At 38.0% G+C, this 24,106-nt stretch overlaps 1 protein-coding gene across 1 annotated transcript in view; it reads right to left on the reverse strand.

Moving 5' to 3' along the window:
* Positions 1-24,106, reverse strand: part of ACVR1C (activin A receptor type 1C) — a 55,307-nt gene that overhangs the window by 23,235 nt on the left and 7,966 nt on the right. The window contains exon 2 of the mRNA XM_005676114.3: positions 7,125-7,364. Coding sequence (XP_005676171.1) covers positions 7,125-7,364 — 240 coding nt within the window. The remainder of the gene's footprint in view (positions 1-7,124; positions 7,365-24,106) is intronic.

The following is a 24,106-nucleotide window of genomic DNA, read 5'->3' on the forward strand; positions in this document are numbered from 1 at the left end:
GTCATGATGTGACCATTATTTTTACATAAAAGGCAAACATTTAAGCGCTTTAATAATTTTATTGATTTTGAAGAAATAAGCACCATTATACCAAACTTAAATGTCAAATCATGCTCAAAAAATACTATAGGTTCTTACTATGAATTTCCCTATTCATATTCACAAATAAAAATTTCCTGAACATAGCCTGCCGTGTCAGATATCTAACTTTCCAAAATTGTCGGAAATTTATTTGATTTGCACATTAAAATCAGTCAGTTTACTAAATATATAAAGGTTAAGAACTATATGCTGTTATCCTCTTAAATAAAATATATGGTTCCTTGAGTCTTCCCTGGTGGCTCGAGATGGTAAAGCATCTGCCCGCAATGTAGGAGACCCGGGTTTGATCCCTGGGTTGGGAAGATCTCCTGGAGAAGGAAATGGCAACCCACTCCAGTACTCTTGCCTGGAGAATCCCATGGACAGAGGAGCCCGGTAGGCTATAGTCCATGGGGTCGCAAAGAGTCGGACACAACTGAGCGACTTCACTTCACTTCAGTACAACTGAGAATGCAGAAGAATTCTTTATAAATTATTTTTTAAAAACAAATTAAAATTAGAAAATGAACCAGATTCAATAATGAAGTGAAGTAATTATGTTACATTGAAAGCAAGGTACAGTCATGGAAAGTATCAAATGGATATTTTCTGTGGAATAAAAGAAAGTCAAAGAAAATATATTCTGAGTGTATTAAAATGTTTAGATTCTTTTGAACCAATAGCTTTATACCTCTAGAATTCTAAAGATGTAACATAAAATGCAGAAGAATTTGTAAAATTATTTAATATATTATTACTTAGAGAAAAAGAAAGAGAAAATGTCTGATAATAGAAAAAATTTTAAATACAGTACAGAGATTAAGACCAGAGATAAGAAAGATGGATTCCAATTTTAGCTGAACCAATGGTAATCATGAACAAGTTATTGAACTTCTCTAAGCTTTGAAATGTGGTGTTGGAGAAGACTCTTGAGAGTCCCTTGGACTGCAAGGAGATCTAACCAGTCCATCCTAAAGGAGATCAGCCCTGGGTAGTCATTAGAAGGATTGATGCTGAAGCTGAAACTCCAATACTTTGGCCACCTCATGTGAAGAGTTGACTCATTGGAAAAGACTCTAATGCTGGGAGGGATTGGGGGCAGGAGGAGAAGGGGACGACAGAGGATGAGATGGCTGGATGGCATCACCGACTCGATGGACGTGAGTCTGAGTGAACTCCGGGAGTTGGTGATGGACAGGGAGGCCTGGCGTGCTGTGATTCATGGGGTCGCAAAGAGTCGGACACTACTGAGCGACTGAACTGAACTGAAGCTTCAGCTTCCTTACCTGCTAAACTGCAATAATATTACCTCTCTCAAAGGAACACTGTGAGAATTCATCAGCATATTGAGCACCCACCATGGTACCTGGCATATTACATGCTCCATAATGGTTTGCCCTTAACATTAAGTCTAAGGAGTGGTTGTTGTTGTTTAGTCACTAAGTCACTCTCAACTCTTTTGTGACCCCATGGACTAGAGCTCACCAGGCTTCTCTGTCCATCGGATTTCTCAGGCAAGAATACTGGAGTGGGTTGCTGTTTCCTTCTCCAGGGGCTCTTCCTGACTCAGGGATTAAACCTGCATCTCCAGCATTAGCAGGCAGATTCTTTACCACTGAGCTACCAGTGAAGTCCAAGGAAGGATTACTTAGAGCCAAAAATAACGATGTTGTTTATAGAGATATTTCTTAATGATATAGGAGAATACTTTTGCTATAATAAAAACACTTTGTTAAATGAAAAAATACTTTTGCTAACGAAAAGCAGCAAATTCTATCCATCTAAATAAGTGTATCTAGCTATTCAAAATATGTCTAGGAAAAAGACTAAAAAGAATATATGCTAGATTTATGATGGGTATTTCTATTTAGTGGGAATTGGGTGAAGTAAATTGTGAGATTCTTCTTTCTAATGCTGTACATTTTCTTGATTTCCCCAAATATTTGTTACTTTTATAATTAGAGAGAAAATAACTGAAGACGTCACAGTATAATTTATTCAGAAGAGTGATGTTTAGTGATCATTGTACTCTGATGGCTGGGAAACCCTGATAGCATCAATCCTGTAAGCTCCTGTAGGCTTCACCTCCAGTCCTGAAATGAGCCACAATTTGTTCAAATGTTCTTTTCTTCATGAGAACCACACACTATGACTAAATAAGCACAGACTATAAGTCTGCTATTATACGTCTCAACAATTAGCCACAAAGCCCCACAGCCAGAAGCTTCTTCTGCGATCACCTGGTTCAATGTTATCATTTTACAGATGAGAAAATTGGGCCTGCAGGGTAATCAAAAACTTGCCCAGGAATAACTGGAAGGCAGACATACAACTAAAACACTGGCTTTCAATCCAAATTCTTGCTCTCTCACCATTTCAATGGATATGACTACAATCCTTGCCTATTGGAAACATTTCTAGCAGCAAACTTTCTAGGCTATTTTTGTAAGCTATCGTCAGTTTTACCACCTGACACATAACGAGAGTTGTACGAACAATTATTAACCCAAATTACAATTTCGATATCTCTCCTCCCTCCCCTTATTTTGCACGCACAAATTCAAAAAAGCATAACCATGACCAATCACTACCTATGAAAACACAACAATGACAACTGGCTAGAAAACTACATAAGTCAATATTTAAATTGCAAACTTATTAGGCACATGATCAATACTCCAGACCAGGGACAAAGTAGGATATCATCTAAGGTAATCAGCACAGCAATTAAGTTGAGAGAGTAAAATTCAATGAAAGTTGCTTCAGGATCTTTGAAAGCAACCACCAAAAATAATCTGAGTAAGTGTTACACTCTTAAAGATTTCCTTTGCAAACACACGGACTTTGGTTTTCCCTGCAAATCGAAGATCCCCTGGAGGAGGGCATGGCAATCCACTCCAGTATTGCGCCTAGAGAACCCTATGGACAGAGGAGCTTAATGGGCTACAGTCCATGGGGTCCAAAGAGTCGGACATAACCGAAGCGACTTAGCATACAGCACGTAGAAACTGAGCCCTACCTGATAGAAACATCATCATTTATCAGGAGTGTAATATCACAACAGAAACCAGCAACCTACCCAGCCTCTTTGAAGCCACCTGAGACACCATCATCTCTCAAAGACAATGCAGTCAAACCTCAGTCAGTTCTCCTCTCTTGCAGGCATTGTATTGCTTTGAAATTTGTCCCTGATCAGGTTGGGATATGCTTCACAATTTTTATCTCTCAATACCTGACAAAGTTGCTTCTTGTTTAAAGTCACTGGCCAGGGAAGAGAAGCAGAGGGGAAGGAAAATGCCTGATTTCCTTCTGATCGGTGAGTTTTTGTGACAGAAGCCTTGCTACACATGGATATATTCTCCCTGGTGATCCAAGGCAATATAGCCATCCATTCCTGTTATCCACTAGTTACTGCCAAACATATGCCACTGGCTTTGGAGAAAAATCTCTAGAACGCTTTTAAGTTGATCATTTGAAAAATCATCCATGTCTGGGTACATTTACAGCTTTCTTTTAAGAAAGAACTTAGAATAATCTAAAGAGAGGGTCCAGCAATTAGTTAAGTCTAGATCTAGGTTTCCAGATGAACAAAAATACCAAAAAAACTTAATTTCTGATTTTATGCCCTGGCTCATGAATACTTTCTTAAACTAAATACTAAGCTTCCAGTTATAAAATCTCCATTATTTTTATTAGAAAGGGAAATCCTTGATCATCTTAAACATATTCAAGAAGTAGTTCCAGGGCTTCCCTGTTGGTTCAGTGGCAAAGGATCTGCCTGCCAATGCAGGAGACACCGGTTCAATCCCTAGTCCAGGCAGATGCCACTTGCCAAAGAGAAACTAAGTACATGAGCCGCAACTATTGAGCCTAGGCTCTAGAGCCCAGAACCTGCAACTACTGAACCTACATGCTGCAAGTACATGCGCACCCTAGAGACTGCACTCTGCCAGAAGAGAAGCTACAGCAATGAGAAGCCCACACCACAGCTAAGAAAAGCCCTCACAGAAACAAAGACCCACTACAACCATATGTAGGAAAATAAACAAATTATTTTAAAAGTGGGAGTAGCTCCAAAACATATATTTCTGCTTTACATCTTCATATGAACTGAAATGTTTTGGTGGGGATGAAATAGATGGCTATTTAATCACTTAAACATTTCAGAAATTATACAAGATTTCAAGGAAGTTGGCACAAATCAGAGCTTTCTGGGCCGATATTCTGAACCTAGACCATCTCCAGGGCTCAAGAAATTAAGGCCCAGTGGACCCCAGAATGTAACACTCAAGCAAGAAAGAGTATTAAATCCTAACAGGTTTTACTTTTAAGGAAAAAGTGACTTTAGGGGAAATGCTTTCAGTTTTTCACCATTGAGGATAATGTTCATCACAGCTCTCTTTATAATAGCCAGGACATGGAAGCAACCTAGATGCTCATCAGCAGATGAATGGATAAGAAAGCTGTGGTACATATACACAATGGAGTATTACTCAGCCATTAAAAAGAATACATTTGAATCAGTTCTAATGAGGTGGATGAAACTGGAGCCTATTATACAGAATGAAGTAAGCCAGAAAGAAAAACACCAGCACGGTATACTAACACATATATATGGAATTTAGAAAGATGGTAACGATAACCCTGTATGCAAGACAGCAAAAGAGACACAGATGTATAGAACAGTCTTTTGGACTCTGTGGGAGAGGGAGAGGGTGGGATGATTTGGGAAAATGGCATTGAAACGTGTATAATATCATATAAGAAATGAATCGCCAGTCCAGGTTCGATGCAGGATACAGGATGCTTGGGGCTGGTGCACTGGGATGACCCAGAGGGATGGTACAGGGAGGGAAGGTGGGAGGAGGGGTCAGGATGGGGAATACATGTACACCCGTGGTGGATTCATGTTGATGTATGGCAAAAACCAATACAATATTGTAAAGTAAAATAATAATAATAATAATAAATAAATGATAAATGGTTAAAATAAAGAAAGAAAGAAAAGAAAAAGTGCCATCTTTCTATACAGCAACATAATTTGGATTTCTTTCACAAGCTTCACAGTTTGGCAATATTCTTTTCAATATTCCTCCTTTGAAAACATGTCTCCTGATTTGTGTGGTGGTGTAAACACTGAGGCTTTGGTCAGTCAGCAAGCGATCATGCCCCCAGAGCCAGGAAACTACTTGGGCTTTCTGGATGGTGTAATTAGGTCTCTCTTCTGATAAACACTTCTGAGTCCAAAGCTGCTTTGTGTTAAATATGGATGCCCATACAGAAGCTACCCTCTCCTCTGTCATCTGCCCTTGTTAATTGTGCCTGCCTGGATGCTCCTAAAGGCCATGGGCAAGGGAGGTTTTCAAAATCTGTTTGGGGTAATCATCCTTAATGATCTTTCCAAAGCAGGAATGACCGAAATGGGTCACTGATGCTCACCCTAGTTCATGTTTCTGCAGCACCATGTGCTGAAATATACATGTGTTGGGACCTAACAAATGCCATGATAGGCTTCAGGGACTAAGGTAGGACCCATGGGAAAGGCTGAGTCATTGCCCAGTGAGGTCATCCCCGTGGATGCCAGGACTTGTCTAATCAGCATACTCCCTGTAACCTGGTTTGAGTTTATCAGGACGTAAAAGACATCCCCCTGCAGCCAATAGCCAATTAGTAAATACCAGGAAACCCCTGCAGCCAACAAAGATTAGCCAATTAGTAAATACTAGGAAACTCCTGCAGCCAATCAGCCCTTGCCAACTCTCTGTTCTAAAACCTATAAATACTGTTGTAAATCTGGGCTCAGGGCTCCTTGCTCCACTCCACCGCGTTGGATGTGGCGGGAGCCCTAGCTTGAGCTAGAAATAAAACCCCATCACGCTTTTGCATTGCTGTGGATGTCTTATTCTCTCAGTTTTAGGGACTCGGACTCTGGGCATAACACATGATGGCTGGGAGTCCTCTGCCATCTGAGGGAGTTTGTGATTACTGGGGAGAAGCTGCTCTGTTACCCGAAACACAAAAAGCCCTTGGATGCTTTGTGCTATGAGAAAGGCTCATTTAAGCCAAAACACAGCCTGGCATTTTGAACAGCTTCATCAGGGGTTCTGAAGTTCCATTAAAGATGGAAAGAGTTATCATATAACCTTAGCAGCAGCAGCAGCCAACACAGAAATGCTGTACTCTTCCCTTTTGTCTTCTGTTTCTAAGCTTTAAGAACATATTCTTGATTTGAATTTCAGGTCAGCTCCCTATTAACTTCACACACACACACACACACACACACACATCCCAGGGGTTGATTACAGATTCCAAAGACTTTCATAATCACAAGCAAAGAACACTACTTTGCATAACTAATATCTTTTCCCCAGAATTCAATGCTTAAGCCCTATAACACTTTTGTGCCCCCGAAACATGACCAAGACAGCAACAACTATTATTGCTAACCAGAAAGTGGCAGAGGGCTGAGAAAAGAAACTCCTGTCTTCAGAAATAAATTCTGAAAGCATGTGAAAATGAGAATCTGAATACCTAAAGGCACAAAAAGCAACTGAGAAGATTTAATTCTTTAGGCCAGGACAGTTTTTACTCTTCATCAAATCCTGAAAGAAGTTTCTATGCCAGAATTTACCATGTACCATTTCAAGTATTTTAAACAGTGGAATTAATAATATTTGGGCCCCTTTTTTGTTAAAAAGTGAGGTACCTAGAAGACTCAAAGTCATAGAGTCAGAAAGTACATAGGTAGATGCCAGGGGATGGGGGATAGGCGGGAGAGACGGGGGAGGGGATGGAGAGTTAGTGGTTAATGGGGACATAGCTTCAGCTTAGGAAGGTGAACATTTCAGAAGATGGGAAGATGGTGAGAGTTGTACAACAATGTGAATGTCTTTAGCGCCGCTGAACTCTACACTTAAATATAGTTAAAATAGTGTGCTGTATATTATGTGACTTTTACCACAATAAAAAAATTTAAGAAAAAAAAGGGATTTATTTTTAAATAAGAGTTTTTCTTACTGAAAAAATGAACAACAGGCACATACCAGAGCCAGATCCAGAGGCAGTCACATCGTAAATCAGATCTTTTAGAGTTTTCCCAGCATTTACCAGATTGCATTCAGAGAGGGGCTCCTCCACATTCGATCTCTTTTTCTTTCTGTAGGTGCACTGTCGAGCTTGGCATGCCCATACTGTCAGCACTGAAGCTACGGACAGGAGGAAAACTGGCACAGTAATAACAATGGTCAGCTCCATGGGTCCAAGCTTTGGGGCATTTGGTGATGCTTTAATTAAGAAAAGAAAGAACATGACCATAAGTCAATTCATGTTAAGTATTTTATAACTGGAAATACAGTCACCAAAAATTCACATCTATAATGTGCAGCTACACAATATTCAATCATGCTAGTTGGTAAAGAGTTTCTGTGGTAAAAAGCAAAGGTGGGGAAAGAGAGTCGAGGTTAGGACGCAACTGCGGTTAGGTTCTGTCAGGTGACAGTGGGAGACAGTATCAGGATCGTGGAAAGCACTAGCACCTGGGATCCTTTTTAAAGCTTCCAAACCATTTAACATTTCATGACTATTTTCTCCCCATGTTTCAGTCATCCATCCTTAAGGCATGTTTGTTCCTTTTTGCCACAAATGATCACTGAGCTCTTACAACACGTTGCCACTATTCCAGGTGCTGGAGATAGGGTAGTGAGTGATAGCCCAAATGCTTGCTCTGTGGTGCTTTATGCTCACATACCCACGGATGGAAACGTGATACAAAAGCAAGGGCTTCCCTGGTGGCTCAGACGGTAAAGGGTCTGCCTGCAATGTGGGAGACCCGGGTTCGATTCCTGGCTCGGGAAGATCCCCTAGAGAAGATAATGGTAATCCACTCCAGCACTCTTGCCTGGAAAATCCCATGGACGGAGGAGCCTGATAGGCTACAGTCCATGGGGTCGCAAAGAGTCAGATATGACTGAGCGACTTCACCCACAGATGGAAATGTGATACAAAAGCAAGAGATCTTAAGTCGAAGAAAATAAAGTCGAGCAGACACAGACTGATGGTGGGATGCTCCTTATAGACAGATGGTCACATAAGGCCACTGCGGGGAGGTATCAGGGAGCAATAAGGGAAGTAGCTCCAGGAAGCCTATTCTCAGCAGAAGGAAATCAGGTGTAACAAGGAGCCCTGAGGCAGAGACCTACTGGGCACAGTTCAGGAATAATCTTTGCCTGGAGCACAGTAAATAAGGAGAAAGGTGAAAGGATATGGGGTCAGTGAGGTCAAAGAGAGAAGGATCATGTGGGCTCTTGCAGGCTGAAAGGACTCTGAATTTTATTCCAAGTAGAAGCTGTCGCAGACTTTTGAACAGACAAAAGATAGTATCTAATATATACTGAGTGGCTGCTGTATGAACAGACGCTAGGGGCATGAAAGTAAAAGCTAAGAAACCAGTTACAACGTGTCTGGTATTTTCAGTGTAAGCATTTTTGCCACAAATATTTTTGCTGAATAACCAGTTGGCCACAAGGCAGTTTTGCTGTAAAAGATAAAATAACAAAAAATAAAAGGGTGACATTAAAAAGGAAACAATGAGGGACTTCCCTGGCCATCCAGTGGTTAAGACTCCGTACTTCCAGTGTTTAATGGGTTTAATCCCTGGCTGGAGAACTAAGATCCCATATTCTGTTTGGTGTCGCCAAAAAATAAATAAATAAACATTAAAAAAAAAATGAAATGTGAAAATGAATAATACAGTTTTAAATATTTTATAGTTAAATATAAAATATTTGAATATATTTAAAATGTGCAAAGGTTCATGGTGTGTACTGCATAAATAATTTTATTTAGTGAGTTGTACCTAAGAACTTGTCTTCCAAGTCTTTTGTTCATAGTATTTTACATATATATATATATATATAGGCTTGCCGATTCATCTCCTCGTTTAGTGTAACACTTTTTCACTAAAATGTATTCCTTCCTTAAGAGAGGTACCAGGGCTTCCCTGATAGTCCAATGGTTAAGAGTCTGCCTTGCAATGCAAGGGACACTAGTTCAATCCCTGATCCAGGAAGATCGCATGTTCCGTGGAGCAACTAAGCCCCTGTGCAACAACTACTGAGCCAGCCCTCTAGAGCCAGGAAACCACAACTACTGATCCCATGTGCTGCAGCTACTCAAGCCTGTGCACCCTAGAGCCTGTGCTCTGCAACAAGAGAAACCACAATGAGAAGGCCATGCACCGCAACTGGAGAATAGCCCCTGCTCGCGGCGACTAAGAGAAAGCCCACATGCAGCAACAAAGACCCACCACAGCCAAAAAACAGTAAGAAATTTAAAAAAGAAGAGAAAGAGAGGTATCAGTCTCCAAATACTAGGGTGTATATTTGTAACTGAGTTTTGTATTGCTTTGTGAAAGCCTCTATGTTGTTGTTTGTTCTTGCAAACTATCACATGTTGATAGATAAGTCACATGTTGATAGTCCATGTCCACTGACAGACATCCCAAAGTTGCATGGAAAATGTAGGTTCAACTCTGCACCTTCAAGTCACCGAAGGATTTGAAAACCAACGTTATCATTTTCTAGTATTGTACACAATTTGGCTTTACCTTCTCTTATTTCACATTTCAATAATTGTTGTCATCCAATGTTTTAAGATGACCATCTACTTATCTCTCTATAGACCAGTATGACAGCTAACATTCATCTAATATAAAAATGGGGGCACTCCATCAATGGAGAAATGAAACTAAACTATCACACCAAAGTGTCAACCAGTTATTTCATCTTCTACAGCAAAATTACCTTAAGGCCAATTAGTTATATGACAAAAACTGTTTGCTGCAAAAATGTTTGCTGTAAAGATGCTTACCTGGAGAATACATACAGCCCAATTAGAAACCTGATGCAATAATTGAGGCAGAAGATGATGGTTTTGGCTGACAACTCTAAAATAGCATCTCCTTCTTATTGCTTGTTTATTCTCTATACCTTTTTCCTGATTTATTTAACTTCCTGAATCTTATCACTATCTGGAACATCATATATTCATTTACTTATTATCCAATTCCTTCCAAAGCACATATGCTAGTTCTTCATGAGAGGAAGAACTAAGTCATTTCTCAGACTTTCTTCTTTGCAATGACAATCCAAGAGAGCTTATTATATTAAATGTACTTGAATTTCACTTACAACATGTTAATCAGAATATGAGAACATAATTCAAAAATAAATATTATTTAATTCTAAAGGAAAAACCATCAAAATCCTCAAAAATGTGTTCACAAAAGTTTCACTATAATCCTAAAAATAGTAGTCTATCTACTACTAATGAATAAAAGATTTAAAACTGTTAAGTGAGCTTTGGAAACATATTTCATGCTCTTCTATTTACTTTGCCAGGTGAATTTTGGCAGATCAAACCATTGTGAGTGTCACAGGGTTCCTCTGAAATCATTAGAAGTTGTACAGGTGCATAGAAGGACAGCTTGGCCTTGAATGTTCTTAGGACAAGGTTAAAATAAAAATAAAAAAAGAGTTTAGAAACTCTTTAGAATAAGAAACTTCAAAATTTGCTGTTATGAAAAAGTCTTATTGTCCACTTCAAAATAGTCTTTCAAATCTACATTTCAAGTTGCATCCATATTTTTATGTCCTCACAGAAGTAGTTCAAGAATTCTAAGAAAGCCACAGAATGCACTTAATAATTTGCAATTTACATAAACATGTACTGACACATGATTTTAAAAAATAAAATTCCACTATTGGATACATTTATATGGATAAATTTTATTTTGATACATGTTACTAGGAACTATCAATATAAACATTATAGTTAAAAAGCTTATTGATTGCTTTCATTTTAGTAAAGCTCTATTAAGCAGAGCTCAGATCATCACTATAGCAACCAATAAAGAGGCAAAAGGTCAGCAAGCCTGAAAATAGCACAATATCTATAAAAGTGCTCTTCTCTGGTGATGGGTACTGCACTCAGGGATGTTTATTACAGATGGGCAATGTTTCTACTTTTGTGAACAAATTTACTGATATGAGTTAGTAAGAAAAAGAGATGACTTGGCTAGAAAAAGGCTAGCAACACCATCCAGAAAGCTCCCTAAGCACTGAGCAATTTTTAAGGCAAACATCTGTAAAACTATCTTCTAAACCAAATGCTGATTGTAATCGCTACAAGGGACAAATGAAGAAAACTGTAGTCTACACCCAATGAGTCATGGTAGAAAGAGTCATGGTAGAAAAATTCATGGTAAGAATACATTTTGGTAAGTTATCTTGGATGAGCCTATTAATTTTTCTAGCAGGTTTTACAGTCTTGATCATAGGAGAACTCCTATTTGATGACAATTTCTAATTTCTCAGGCCATGTCAACTGAGATGATTTCTCCACGGAATAATAGCTCCATGGTGGGGTATATATTAATACCAAAAGTGAGTTCTGGGAGTGCTGCATTGCTAATTCTAGTTATTTCACTCTCTAGTAAATTAAATAGAAGAAGATGGGAAGATAGAGACAGGTACTAGCCCAGATGGAGGAGTGCTTAGCTTACAAAAGTCTCTGCTATATAAGTTCTGCAATACATTAAACCAAGACAGAGCAGGGGAAGGAAGCACAGATAGGGCAGGAAGAAGGGCATGCATTAGGTGGGAGATTCCGCACAGCTAGAGGGAATCGTGCAGAAGTCAAAAGATTGTAAGAAGGTGTGTTTGGACGTGCTCAGTCGATTCAGTCATGTCCAACTCTTCATAACCCCGTGGACTGTAGCCCTCCGAGACCCTCTGTCCATGGGATTCTCCAGGTAAGAATACTGGAGTACCTACTCCATGCCATGCCCTCCTTCAAGAGATTTTCCTGGACACCAGGAATCAAACTGGTGTCTCTGATGTCTCCTGCATTCCAGGCAGATTCTTTGCCCACTGAGCCACCTAGGAAGCCCCTGTAAGAAGCTAAATAACACCAAAAACGGAGAAGGAAATGATAACCGACTCCGCTATTCTCATCTGGAAAATTCCATGGACAGAGGAGCCTGGCAGGTTGCAGTCCATGGGGTCACAAGGAGTTGAACACGATTTAGCAACTAAAGAACAAAGACCAAAGGGAAAAAGAAAAAAACAAAGGAGGAAAAAGAGAAGAAAGGAAGGAAGGAGGAAGGGAGGAAGGAAGAAGGAAAGAAAGGAGACATTTTTTAATCTTTGTGAATTTACAAATTCCCTAGAGAAAAAAAAAAGAGTGAGACTGGTGATGGTGAAAGCAGTGGTGGTCACCAATGCTCAGATGAAGTTCAGAGCCAGTTTAGACACCTCAGCTTCTCCCAGGACAGCTTTCATGACCTCCTCACCATCTCCTATTTCTGGCTTTAGGGAAACAAACTCCTCAAGATTAAAAGAAAAAAATGACAAAATGTGAGGATGGGCTCTGTGTTTCCTCCCCTGCTGACCTTTTCTGTTTATGAAAAGTATGAAAAATCATCAATGTGTATGAGATTTATGTGACCTTCACATCAATTAATTTGCATTTCCTTAGTACATGCTATGAGGAGGAGATGCCTTAGAACTAGGCAGAGATGTGGACTTGATCAATTGCTTCAAATAACTCGTATTGACCACGGCACAAAAGTCTGTATTATATTTATGTTCAACTTAAAGGTATATTTCTTAACTGTATGTGAATGACATTCAACTGAATAGAAACTAAGATATTACAATGGAGAGATGTATAGAAAATGAAGATACAGAGACTGAAAAGATATGTACGGACTGGACAGCTGTTTAAAAACACATTCGCGCAAAGAAAACAGAGGCCTTCATCCAGACAATGTGAATTTTTATGAACCATTTCAAGGTTAGTGCTTCCTTCCCAAAAGTTGCTATAGCAAGCAGCTACATCAATTTAAAAGGGTCCAAAACATCCCTAAAGAAACCATAGAGTAATTTATCATTAAAACTGCTCTTCTTCCTTTCATTAAATTTTTCCTCAAGTGAAAAGATGCTATTATTGCAAGGTTGAATCCATGAATGTATTAATATAAATATCAAACCTTCGACTGCCTCCCAACTACCACCAACTCCCCCACAAAAGAGAAGCATTTCTTTCTCCAAGCTTGTGGCTTTGAAATGTTCTCAGAATAAATAACCAAAAAGACAGTGTTGCTGGGATGCCTCCTGATGGGTCTGTTTCTATCCTGGCACCAGAAGAAATGCCACCAGGAACATATAAATGACATGGTGATGTACTGTCCGTCTATCTACCCTATAAACTTCTTTGACCTTTGAATTCAATTAAAGAGCTTTTTGTTTAGTTCACACATTTCTGGGGGGAAACTATAGAAATAATTGCAACTGAAACAGAAAAAAGAAATACATTAAAGATATTCAAAGCTACCTTGTTAATTAGCTCAACAGGCATTTCTTTTGTCAAAAACAGAATGACATGTTAAGAAATGAGAAATTTCTCAAATCTTCATGATTAACCTACTTTACCTGCCATTTCAAAGCTCCTTTAAATATGGGTAGCATTATTTCAAACATTTGCTTGATTGTAATGAAAGTACATGTCTAATTTATTTCTTGTTGCTTTACTACATTGGTTCAAAACCTGGAACCAAAAGGATTGGTGTGTATTGTATAATATTCCTCTGAGAACAACTCTGGGGTTGGAGGCAGGAAGTTGGGCAGACTCCATATCTTTGTGTAGTTTAAAATCTACAAAGGATACATGACCCATCCAGGGTGCAATTCCAAAACAACTTTGTTGTCACTCAGTCAACCAAGTCATGTCTGACTCTTCGTGACGCTATGGACTGCAGCAGGGCAGGCCAGGTCTGCAGGCAAAACTATGGAGAAAACTTTATAGGAGCAAGAGATATGGGGGATAAAAAGATCATAATGAAGAGTTCCATTCATGATGAATCAGTCTGATATAAAGAATATGTAACTAAACTTATATGCGTGAAGTACACACATGGGAAGAAGAATGGGTCGAAGGAATTACATCGCAAATGCTGGTTTTATTTGTCTGACACGTCGATGTAATTTTTTACTCCCGATTACAGGGTCCCTCCACCACCACCATCACCTTCACAGTGACCCTTATAAATGTTATCAGGAAAAGTCCAATTAGAAGTTAATTTGGAAAAAAAAAAAAAAGTTAATTTGGTTAGATCCTTCCAATATGCTCCACTAGAGGGGGCATTATATGGTCCCCCTTCTTCACAGAGAGAATAGTCATGTCAAACAGGTTGTTTCTGATTAATGTGAACCTCGAGTAGGTGAACAGTGGCAGAATATTTTCTGCTCTAGACATTCAACTGAACCCTAACAGTGACAGAAATAATAGGAGAATTATTTCTGCCTTTTGACCAAATCAGATGAGGTATTGACGGGGCCATTCCATCATTCGGTGCTCAATCTGTAAATGGCTATCTGCATACATGTTCTACGTATGTGGCCGGATTTCATGAGTGTGGAACAGACAGGGAGCTCCACACATTAAAATATTTCCTGGCTAGTTCTCCTTGTCCTCCTGGTTTCTGGGAGGAACACTGAGAAGCTTCAAATCTTCTTTTGTCCACCAGCACCTGAATTTAAGAATAATAATTACTTTATATTTTAAGGAAATAGGAATATTAGACTGAAGAATGAAGAATATAATCTTTGGCATCAGGGGTAGGAAGACCTTTGACTCAAGCAGAGGTGAGACTAATACAATGTAGAAAAATTAAAATTGGTTTCACAGTTTTTCTTCATTTCAGGACATGTACCAGGATTAGTTTATTAATCTGTCATCAAAACACATAGTCTTTTATTTATTCATTTTATATTAGAATGTATTTGATTTACAAAGTTTTGTTCAAAGTTTGATTTACAAAGTTAGTTTCAGGTGTAGAGAAAAGTGATTTAGTTATATATTCATATATCCATCTTTTTTTCAGATTCTTTTTCCATTATAGGTTATTACAGAGTATTGAGTAGAGTTCCCTGTGTTAATATAGTAGATCCTTATTGATTATCTATTTTATATATAGTAGCATGTATTATACTACTATTCTAGTCTATTCTATTCTAGTCAAAACTATGGTTTTTCCAGTAGTCACGTATGGATGTGAGAGTTGGATTATAAAGAATGCTGAGTGTTGAAGAATTGATGCTTTTGAACTGTGGTGTTGGAGAAGACTCTTGAGAATCCTTTGGACTGCAAGAAGATCAAACGAGTCAACCCTAAAGGGAAATCAGTCCTGAATATTCATTGGAAGGACTGATGCTGAAGCTGAAATTCCAGTGCTTTGGCCACCTGATGCAAAGAACTGACTCACTGAAAAAGACTCTGATGCTGGGAAAGATTGAAGGCAGGAGGAGATGGAATGACAGAGGATAAGATGGTTGGATGGCATCACCAACTCAATGGACATGAGTTTGGGAAAGCTCTGGGAGCTGGTTATGGACAGGGAAGCCTGGCGTGCTGCAGTCCATGGGGTCACAAAGAGTCAGACACAACTGAGTAACTGAACTGAACTGAACTGAACTGAGTACTCTTAAATGAGGCTTCCCTCGTGGCTCAGGCAGTAAAGAACCTGTCTGCAATGATTGAGACTGAGTTTGATCCCTGGGTCAGGAAGATCCCCTGGAGAAGGAAATGGCGACCCACTCCAGTGTTCTTGCCTGGAGAATTCCTTGGACAGAGGAACCTGGCAGGCTACAGTCCATGGGGTCACAAAATGTCAGACACAACTGAGCAACTAAGACTTCACTTTTACTTTCACTTTATTCTTCAATGATACATTTCTATAAAGAAATTAGATAGTAATTACTCAAGGAATATGTTAGGTTTTTTTTTTAATTAGTCCATCTTTTCCATAAGAAAAAATGAAAGTTCCTTGGAAACAGCACCCAATCTCATAGCTGAGAGCATTGTTCAGAGAAAGCAGTTAAAATATTGATGGTGAAGGAAAAGTTACACTTCTCTGCCTTAAAGTTCCAGCTAATATAATTACTCCTACAGATAACACAAAGGCAGGAGGGGAAGGGGACGACAGAGGATGAGACGGTTAGATGGCATCACCGACTCAATGAACGTGAGTTTGGGTAAACTCTGGGAGTTGATGATGGTCAGGGAGGCCTGGTGTGCTGTGGTTGTGGGGTCGCCAAGTCGGATACGACTGTCGACTGAACTGAACACATAACACATTCACATGGGGCAGCTTGTTCACTTGAAAGGAGTGACATTGAGATAATGATATTTTCAGTCAGTACAATATCTGTATGTTATAATGACCCGCAAAAGTATTTCAATAAACAGGTAATAGTATTTACATAATTGAGAAGAGTATGGCTTATATAGTGTAAAATCCTCAATTTAGGATTGCTTATAAATTTCACTTTCAATTTCCTATTATATCCCTGTGAACAAATTTCATAATTAAAATCAGTGTACTTGTTCCTTGAGACAAGAAATGCTTCCTATATTAATCTCTTGGAGCACAAGTTTGACTTTTTGTATGCTTACATTTCAGATGCTTTCCAAAATGCAAAAATTATAGCATCTTTCAGTTCATAGGGAAAAAAATATGCCTGTCTGGCACACCTGTCAGGTGTGGGTGAGTCCTCAGAGAATGAGCTACAAACGGATTTGTTGATGTGATGGCAGAACAATTCCACAAGGGGTCCCATGAGTATTTCTCAGCATGTCCTGCCACCTTACACTGCCTAGAGCTATGAATTTACGTTTAAAATAGAAAACCATGACAGAGACATCAATGGGTTTCTTTAAAGGAATTGAAATAAGGAGACTTTTCAACTCCCCAAAGAATAATACTTGGTATCTGAGTCCGCAAAATTTTATAATTATAACATGCTTTAAACTTATTAATTTTTGATAAATTCAATTCTAATGTTTTGGCCCTTTATCTTCCTTTAAATGCAATCCTTCAGTTTGGTTTCAATAAGTCTAATTTAGACATGCACCTAATCAATATGCGTTGTCCATCCACCCTAGGTTATATAAATAACAAATTGTTCTTTTTTTCTTTACACAACTGAGAACAGGAAGGTGAAAACTGTACTGAGGTTAAGAAAGTACTCACATTTTAAAGTTGTGCACATATTTTCTGGATTGAAACTAATTATTTAAATTAGTCAAAAATACAATAGTGTTAAAATAGTGTACTGAACTCCAAAAGGAAAAATCAGAAATTCTTATTACACTTACCCTTTAAAGCACTGTATGTTTTGGTAGCAACAGAGGAACAAAGACACTCAGAACTGGAATGCTTTGCTGAATAGTCTATTTCCATATGAAGGTTGGTAAGCAGTGCAAGCATAAACTAAATAGCAAGTCTTATAAAAATTAACAGTATAAATAACAGGTTTCTCTCGCCTAGGTTTCCTGACCTTATCCTGGATGAATTTTGATGACAGTTTTAATGCGCTCTTGATACTATTTGACATCACCACTGTTTCTCTGAGCATCTTTCTGATGTCACCTACAGTTACCAAAAATCATTTCTGCTACAAATTACAATGTAACACAGCTATAAAAGAAGCAAGCAACAAAATATGACTCCTTCACATAGGAAAAGACATGTTTTAATAACAAGAAAAGAAAGCCAGACATAAAATTGTATTAAACAGAATAACTCGACTATGTTAAAATAGAAAATATATTAAACTACTGAAAGTAGGAACTCTGAAAGTGAAAGTTGCTCAGTCTCATCCAACTCTTTGCAGCCCCATGGACTGTAGCCCTCCAGGCTCCTCTGTCCATGGGGATTCTCCAGGCAAGAATACTGGAGTGGGTTGCCATGCTCTCTTCCAGGGAATCTTCCCAACCCTGGGATCAAACCAATGTCTCTCTCATTGCCGGCAGATTCTTTACCATCTGAGCCACCAGGGAAGCCCAAGGTTACCAGGATATAAGCTCAATAAGGACTGAATGAGTGAATGAATGAACAAGGAAAGCTCATGCCCAATATGGAAGTCAGTCATTTCTGCTTCAGCCATCTGATACCAAGAGGGAGACTTCAAGGATGCCAAATCTTCTGATTTTTAGTCCATGGAATTCTCTAGGCCAGAATACTGGAGTGGGTAACCTTTCCTTTCTCCAAGGGATCTTCCCAACCCAGGGATCGTACCCAGGTCTCATGCATTGCAGGCAGATTCTTTACCAGCTGAGCCACAAGGAAAGCCCAAGAATACTGGAGTGGGTAGCCTATCCTTTCTCCAGCGGATCTTCCCAAACCAGGAATTGAACCAGAGTCTCTTGCATTGCAGGTGGATTCTTTACCAACTGAGCTATCAGGGAAGCCCCAAGATAAGCCAGGTATCTATATTTTTATATTATGACTCAATGTTTAACATTATAAAGAAATTCACTTTTCCCCCAGAAACTACATACATCAAATGAAAGCTGTCTGTAGGTCAAATACAACCCATAAGTAGGTAGAACTCTGGATGACTTGTTTTGCTGTTTCTATATTCATTAAAACTGGGTTTAGCTAGTAACGACAGAGGAAACTATACAGAAGTTTCCCTTTCTCTTTCACATAAAAAAAATTTGAAGATGGGTAGTTCAATGTTTGGGCCTCCCTGGTGGCTCATCAGTAAGCAAACCCACCTGCAAGGCAGGAGACACAGGTTCAATTCCTGGGTGGGAAGATTCCCTAGAGAAGGGAATGGCTGCCCACTCCAGTATTCTTGCCTGGAGAATGCCATGGACTGGGGAGCATAGCGGGCTACAGTTCTTGGGGTCACAAAATAATCAGACATGACTTAGAGACTAAATAACAAGAGTCCAATGCTAGCAGGTTGGCTCCATGAAGTTTTTGGTCAGGCTCCTATTATCTCCCACTTCCATTCCTGTGGTGTAGTCATTATCCTCATGGTACAAGCAAGCTCCTATATTTTACCATTTACCTCCAGGCAGCATGATGGAAGATGGCATAATAAGGTGTCAGTTGTATTATAAATGAGTCTTTTCAGAAGTTCTCCAAAACGCTGCCACAACTTAGCCAGAACTTAGTCATATGGCCACACTTACCATTAAGAGTAGCTCAAAATACTGTCAGTTAGTTAGACAGCCGCACACCCATCTAAGTCTAGGTTCTGCTACTAAATGGGTATTGGAGGAAACTAGATGTCTTTGAAATACTTAATAGCCTTCGTAAACTTTGAGCCATTCGATTTTTTTCCATTAGAAAAAGAACACATGTGCAGCAAAACAGACAGCATAAAAATTTATAAGGAAAGAACTGAATAATGTCCTTAACCTGGTAGTTCTCCAATATCAACTCCATATGTTAAGAAAATGCCTAAGTTTTGTAAATTCACCCATTGTCAAAAGTTACTTTGAAACTTGATGTTTTGCTCTTTTGTTGTGAAATATAACAAATACACAGAAAAGTGCATATAATATATACATACAACATAGAATTATAAATCCCCATACATCTCTGGCCCCATTATCCCTTCCCTGTTCCCCACTCAAGAGATAACTCACATGATCAGATCCTTTCCCATCCCCCAGGGTATCATTATCCTGATTTGGGGAATAATCACTTCTCTGTCCTTGTATTGTTTTTCCCAGAATCCCTTTTCCTGTATTGTTACAGGTTAAAGTCGGGATATTTGCATGTGTTGTGCTGTTAGTCGCTCAGTCCTGTCCGACTCTTTGAGACCCCATGGACCATAGCCCGCCAGCCTCCTCTGTCCATGGGGATTCTCCAGCAAGAATACTGGTGTGGGTTGCCATGTCATTCTCCAGGGAATCTTCCCAACCCAAGGATCGAACCCAGGTCTCCCACATTGCAGGTGGATTCTTTACTGTCTGAGACACCAGGGAAGCCTGGGGTATTTGCATATAATGTTCATGGATGAGAATGACTTGCTGTTTCTTTTTTCATACTGTCTTTGTAGGGTTTTGATATCAAAGTTATGCACAGAATGGGTTAAGGAGTGTTTCCTCTTTGTGCACGGTTTGGAGGAGTTTGTGTAATAATTACACAATTATCTATTCCTGGAAATTTAGTGGAATTTTGTGGTAGAACCTCTTGGGCTTTGAAATGTTCCTTACAGATATGTCATAAGACTATTATAATTTCTGTTATAATTTTCTAAAAGTTAGGTTGTTCATAAATCATGTTGTTTTCAGCCTCATGTAGTCTCACTGTTTTTTTTAACAATGGTATATTAAAATCCCCTTCTGAGATCATGGACTTCTCTATTTTTCCTTATACATCTGTAAATATTTTCTCTATTTCTGAGACCATATTCTTAAGCACACAAAAATTTTACTTTATTAAGAATTTCTCATATATTGAAACTTTAGACATTAAAAAGGGATCTTTTTTAACTCTAGTAATATAATTTTACCTGCTACTAATAGAAATGTCAACATTTTTATTTAATATATGCATTGTATATTAATGCACATATATCACATATATGTATATCAAAGCACATATCAAACCTTCTCATACTTTCCTCTAATTATCATCCTCTCTTCCATATTTTCTATTTTGTATTCTCTATATTACTGCATACAAAATAGTTTCTTTTGACCTGTATTTCAGATCCCTAATTCTCTCTTCAGTTGCTGTTGTACCAATTGTTGTTAAACCTATACATTAATTTTCTAATTTTTGTTACTGTATTTTTAATATTAAAAAGTTTTCTTCTTTTATTGTTCAAATCTACTAGTCCATTATATTTTTACAATTTCCTATTCTCTAAGAAATGTTTTAAATGTTCCTTTTGCTTCTTTAAACTTAGAAGAATGGGTGCTCTATGATTATTGTCTGATAACTCCAACATATGAAACCTTGTGCCCTCTTCCGCTGGCTCATGCTCATGTCATTTTGAAACCCTGTGAACTTGGAGTGCTTGTTCTTCACTATGTACTCCTCATGTCCTTGCAAAAGTGTTTGTGTGTGTCTCTCTGAGACCTAATATTAAATTACCTCTCTCCAGAGAGTCTGAACTTTCTTCTGGCAGGCCACTGGGGACACTATTAATCTGGGTCAAATTTTTTTTTTTTTTTTTTAAGCTTTTCTTCTGGAGAGTACCACTCAGGCAATGGAAACTCAGGTGTAAAATCTCTGTGATGGCTAGGCTATGTCTGCACCTTTCTAAAAATAAGGTTTTGGGTTTCTTTTAAAGTTGTTTTATCTTTGTTTTTGGTTTCCGCCCCCCCCCACCCCCGTTCTGCTTAGTAATAAATCTAAGCCTCCTCCCTGGGGTTAGAAGGAGATGAATTTACATCCATTTCAAACTGGTAGTAAGGAAAGAGACCTTTGATATTTCTGCTAAACATGGCAGTTTCTATTAGACGACTCAAATTGAGCCACTCGTGTTTTTTCACTTTTCTCTGAATCTTGAGATTGCTAGTAGCAAAACCCAACATTTCCCTTGCTAGAAAAAGCAGATATGCAGGAGGAAAAAGCTTTCCAAATAAGAGTATCAGAAAGTTAGATAATAATACTGTAAACAACGATGATGTTCACTGACTCTCAGGAAAAGAAAACTGAACGTAGGCTGTTGACATTGTTGAGTCTGTATGTTAACAAATCAAAGAAAGAACCTATTTCAGATTTCTTATCATGTTGAGGCTGTGAACTCCCTCATTGGTTAAGATATTATCTAAGTGTCTGACACTTTTAGTTGAAAACATCCTCCTTTAACTTTTACCAATCCAATGGATGGGAAAAAATGGTATGTTACTACAGTTTGCCTCTCCCCAACATTTATTTTTTCAGTATGTGATCATCTTTTTAATACTTGACCACTTTGAATATTTTCTTCTATAAAATTTCTGTAAAATGTGTTTTTTGCCCATTTTTTTCATTTAACACTCTTTCCTCCCTCTTTTCACTCCTTCTCTTGCCATGTACATGGACACACACACACACACACACACACACACACACACACAGAGGCTCATTACTTTTTAAATAGTTACCTTTTTTTCTAGTCATATATAATACAAATATTTCTATACCATATTTCATTTATCTTTAGTTTCACTTATGTTATCTTTTATTATTCATTTTTATTTTAGTTTCCATGTAGTCAATTATGTCTTTTCCTTTTATAACAGTTGGATTTCCTGTCTTATCTAAAACAGCTTCCATACTGTAAAGTCATAAAAATCTTTTTTCTCCCTAAATTTTCCTCTGACATTTAAATTGTTTTATGTTTCACAATTAGATATTTAATCAAGCTGTAATTTATTTTTGTATATGGTATGACACTGTGGTACAGCCCTGTCGTCTTCCAGATGGATAGATAATTACGCCAGCATCATTTCAAAAATAAACCATCATGGAATTTCCACTTCTGCCAAGTTACACTTTAGATGTCCACAGAAGCCCTTCTTAGTACAGCATACACAAAAAATGCTGAATAAAATACAAATGAAAATTTTTTTCTATTATATGATTAACCTGGTAGGGAAATAAATGAATTACTCAGCAACCAAAAATAAAATTCAGATCCAAAGAGATATCTGAGCACTAGGAAGTCCATTTACCCTGGAGGCATCTCCTAGTCCTTGGTAGTTAAGTGCTTAGTTTATCAGGCGATAAAACATGGTTCCTGAAATCACAAAAGGTCAGGTCAGAGATCCTAGTATAAATCAGTTAAATGAATGGTATTACACTGAAAATGAAACTAAATAGGAAATGTTCTGCAGAGAGACACTGGGTCTATATTCATCTATTTGTTTGTCTCAATCTTCACTTTCAGTAGAGCAGGAAAAAAAAACATCTCTTAAAGAGATTCTCACCATAAGTGTGCATCTGTATAGGCATACTTAGAGCCAGAATTCATGCTATATGTTGGCAAAAAAAAAAACCTAATCAAAACACTGAATAGATTTCAGCTGGTAGCACCTCCAGATACCTGGCAGAAGCTAATATAAATCTCCTCTGGAGGAATATATTTTAAAATAGGCCTCAAAAGTTTCCTCTATATATGATATGATATGATATATATATATTATATTATATTGTATTATATTATATCCTCTATATATGATATTTGTATGGCAAAACCAATACAATATTGTAAAGTAATTAACTTCCAATTAAAATAAATAAATTTATATTTAAAAAAAGTTTCCTCCAGATATGATTCTCAAAACATGAGCTCATAATCAAAAAATTACAAAACACACAAGGAAAGTGGCCAACCAAGAATAGAAATCAGCAGATTCAAATTCATAGGAGCTGTAGATATTAAAATGATCAGAGACTCAAATATTAGAAAATATAGGGAAAATAATTTAAGAAGCTTGAAGAATAGATACAAAACGTCCAACTTAAACTAAATCAGTGAAGAAACTGTGAAATTTATTAGAGGGCTCACAGACAGAACCCATTATAGGGACACACAACCAAAATATCTCTTGGAACTTTTTCCAAAAAATGTAACCCTTTCATTTATTATTTGTTTTTTCACCCTACAAACAACCTCCCTCCCTCATCCTCCACCCAAAAAGTACACATTTGGGTAAATAAGTCCTTTTTTTTTATTGAAATGGAAATATTCTTTAAGAGTTAATAATACATCATTTACTTTTGAAGCTGAATTTTTCCTACCAAAGTGGATTCTCTCTTAATTTCAGAGGGAGTTGTGAATGGACAATCTGCATGAGTTACTGTGAAAGAAATTTAATAAAGCCTGAGAAGTACTAAATCTAAAGTCACTGGAGTCAGGGCAAGACAAGCAGCATCTGGAAAGGTGGGTGGATATTTTTGGAGTTTAAAAGAGTTGTTTTTATCTGGTCTAAAAATAAATGGTAATAAGAAATTAGGTTACACTACATAAAATATGTTTCTCTTGCTTAATTGATTTGCATTGCCTGTATTTAATTATAATTTTTAAATATATTTGGTATGCTGCCTAATGAAAATAATAACATATTTGCTATTAGCAGAGACATGAACTCCAAGCACTAGTCAAAACACAACTGTTTTTGGAAATGATTGTTGGCTTTCAAGTTTACATAAGAAAAAACCCTCTAAATA

The sequence above is a fragment of the Capra hircus genome, chromosome 2 (genome assembly GCF_001704415.2).
Source record: "Capra hircus breed San Clemente chromosome 2, ASM170441v1, whole genome shotgun sequence".
Lineage (NCBI taxonomy): Eukaryota > Metazoa > Chordata > Mammalia > Artiodactyla > Bovidae > Capra > Capra hircus.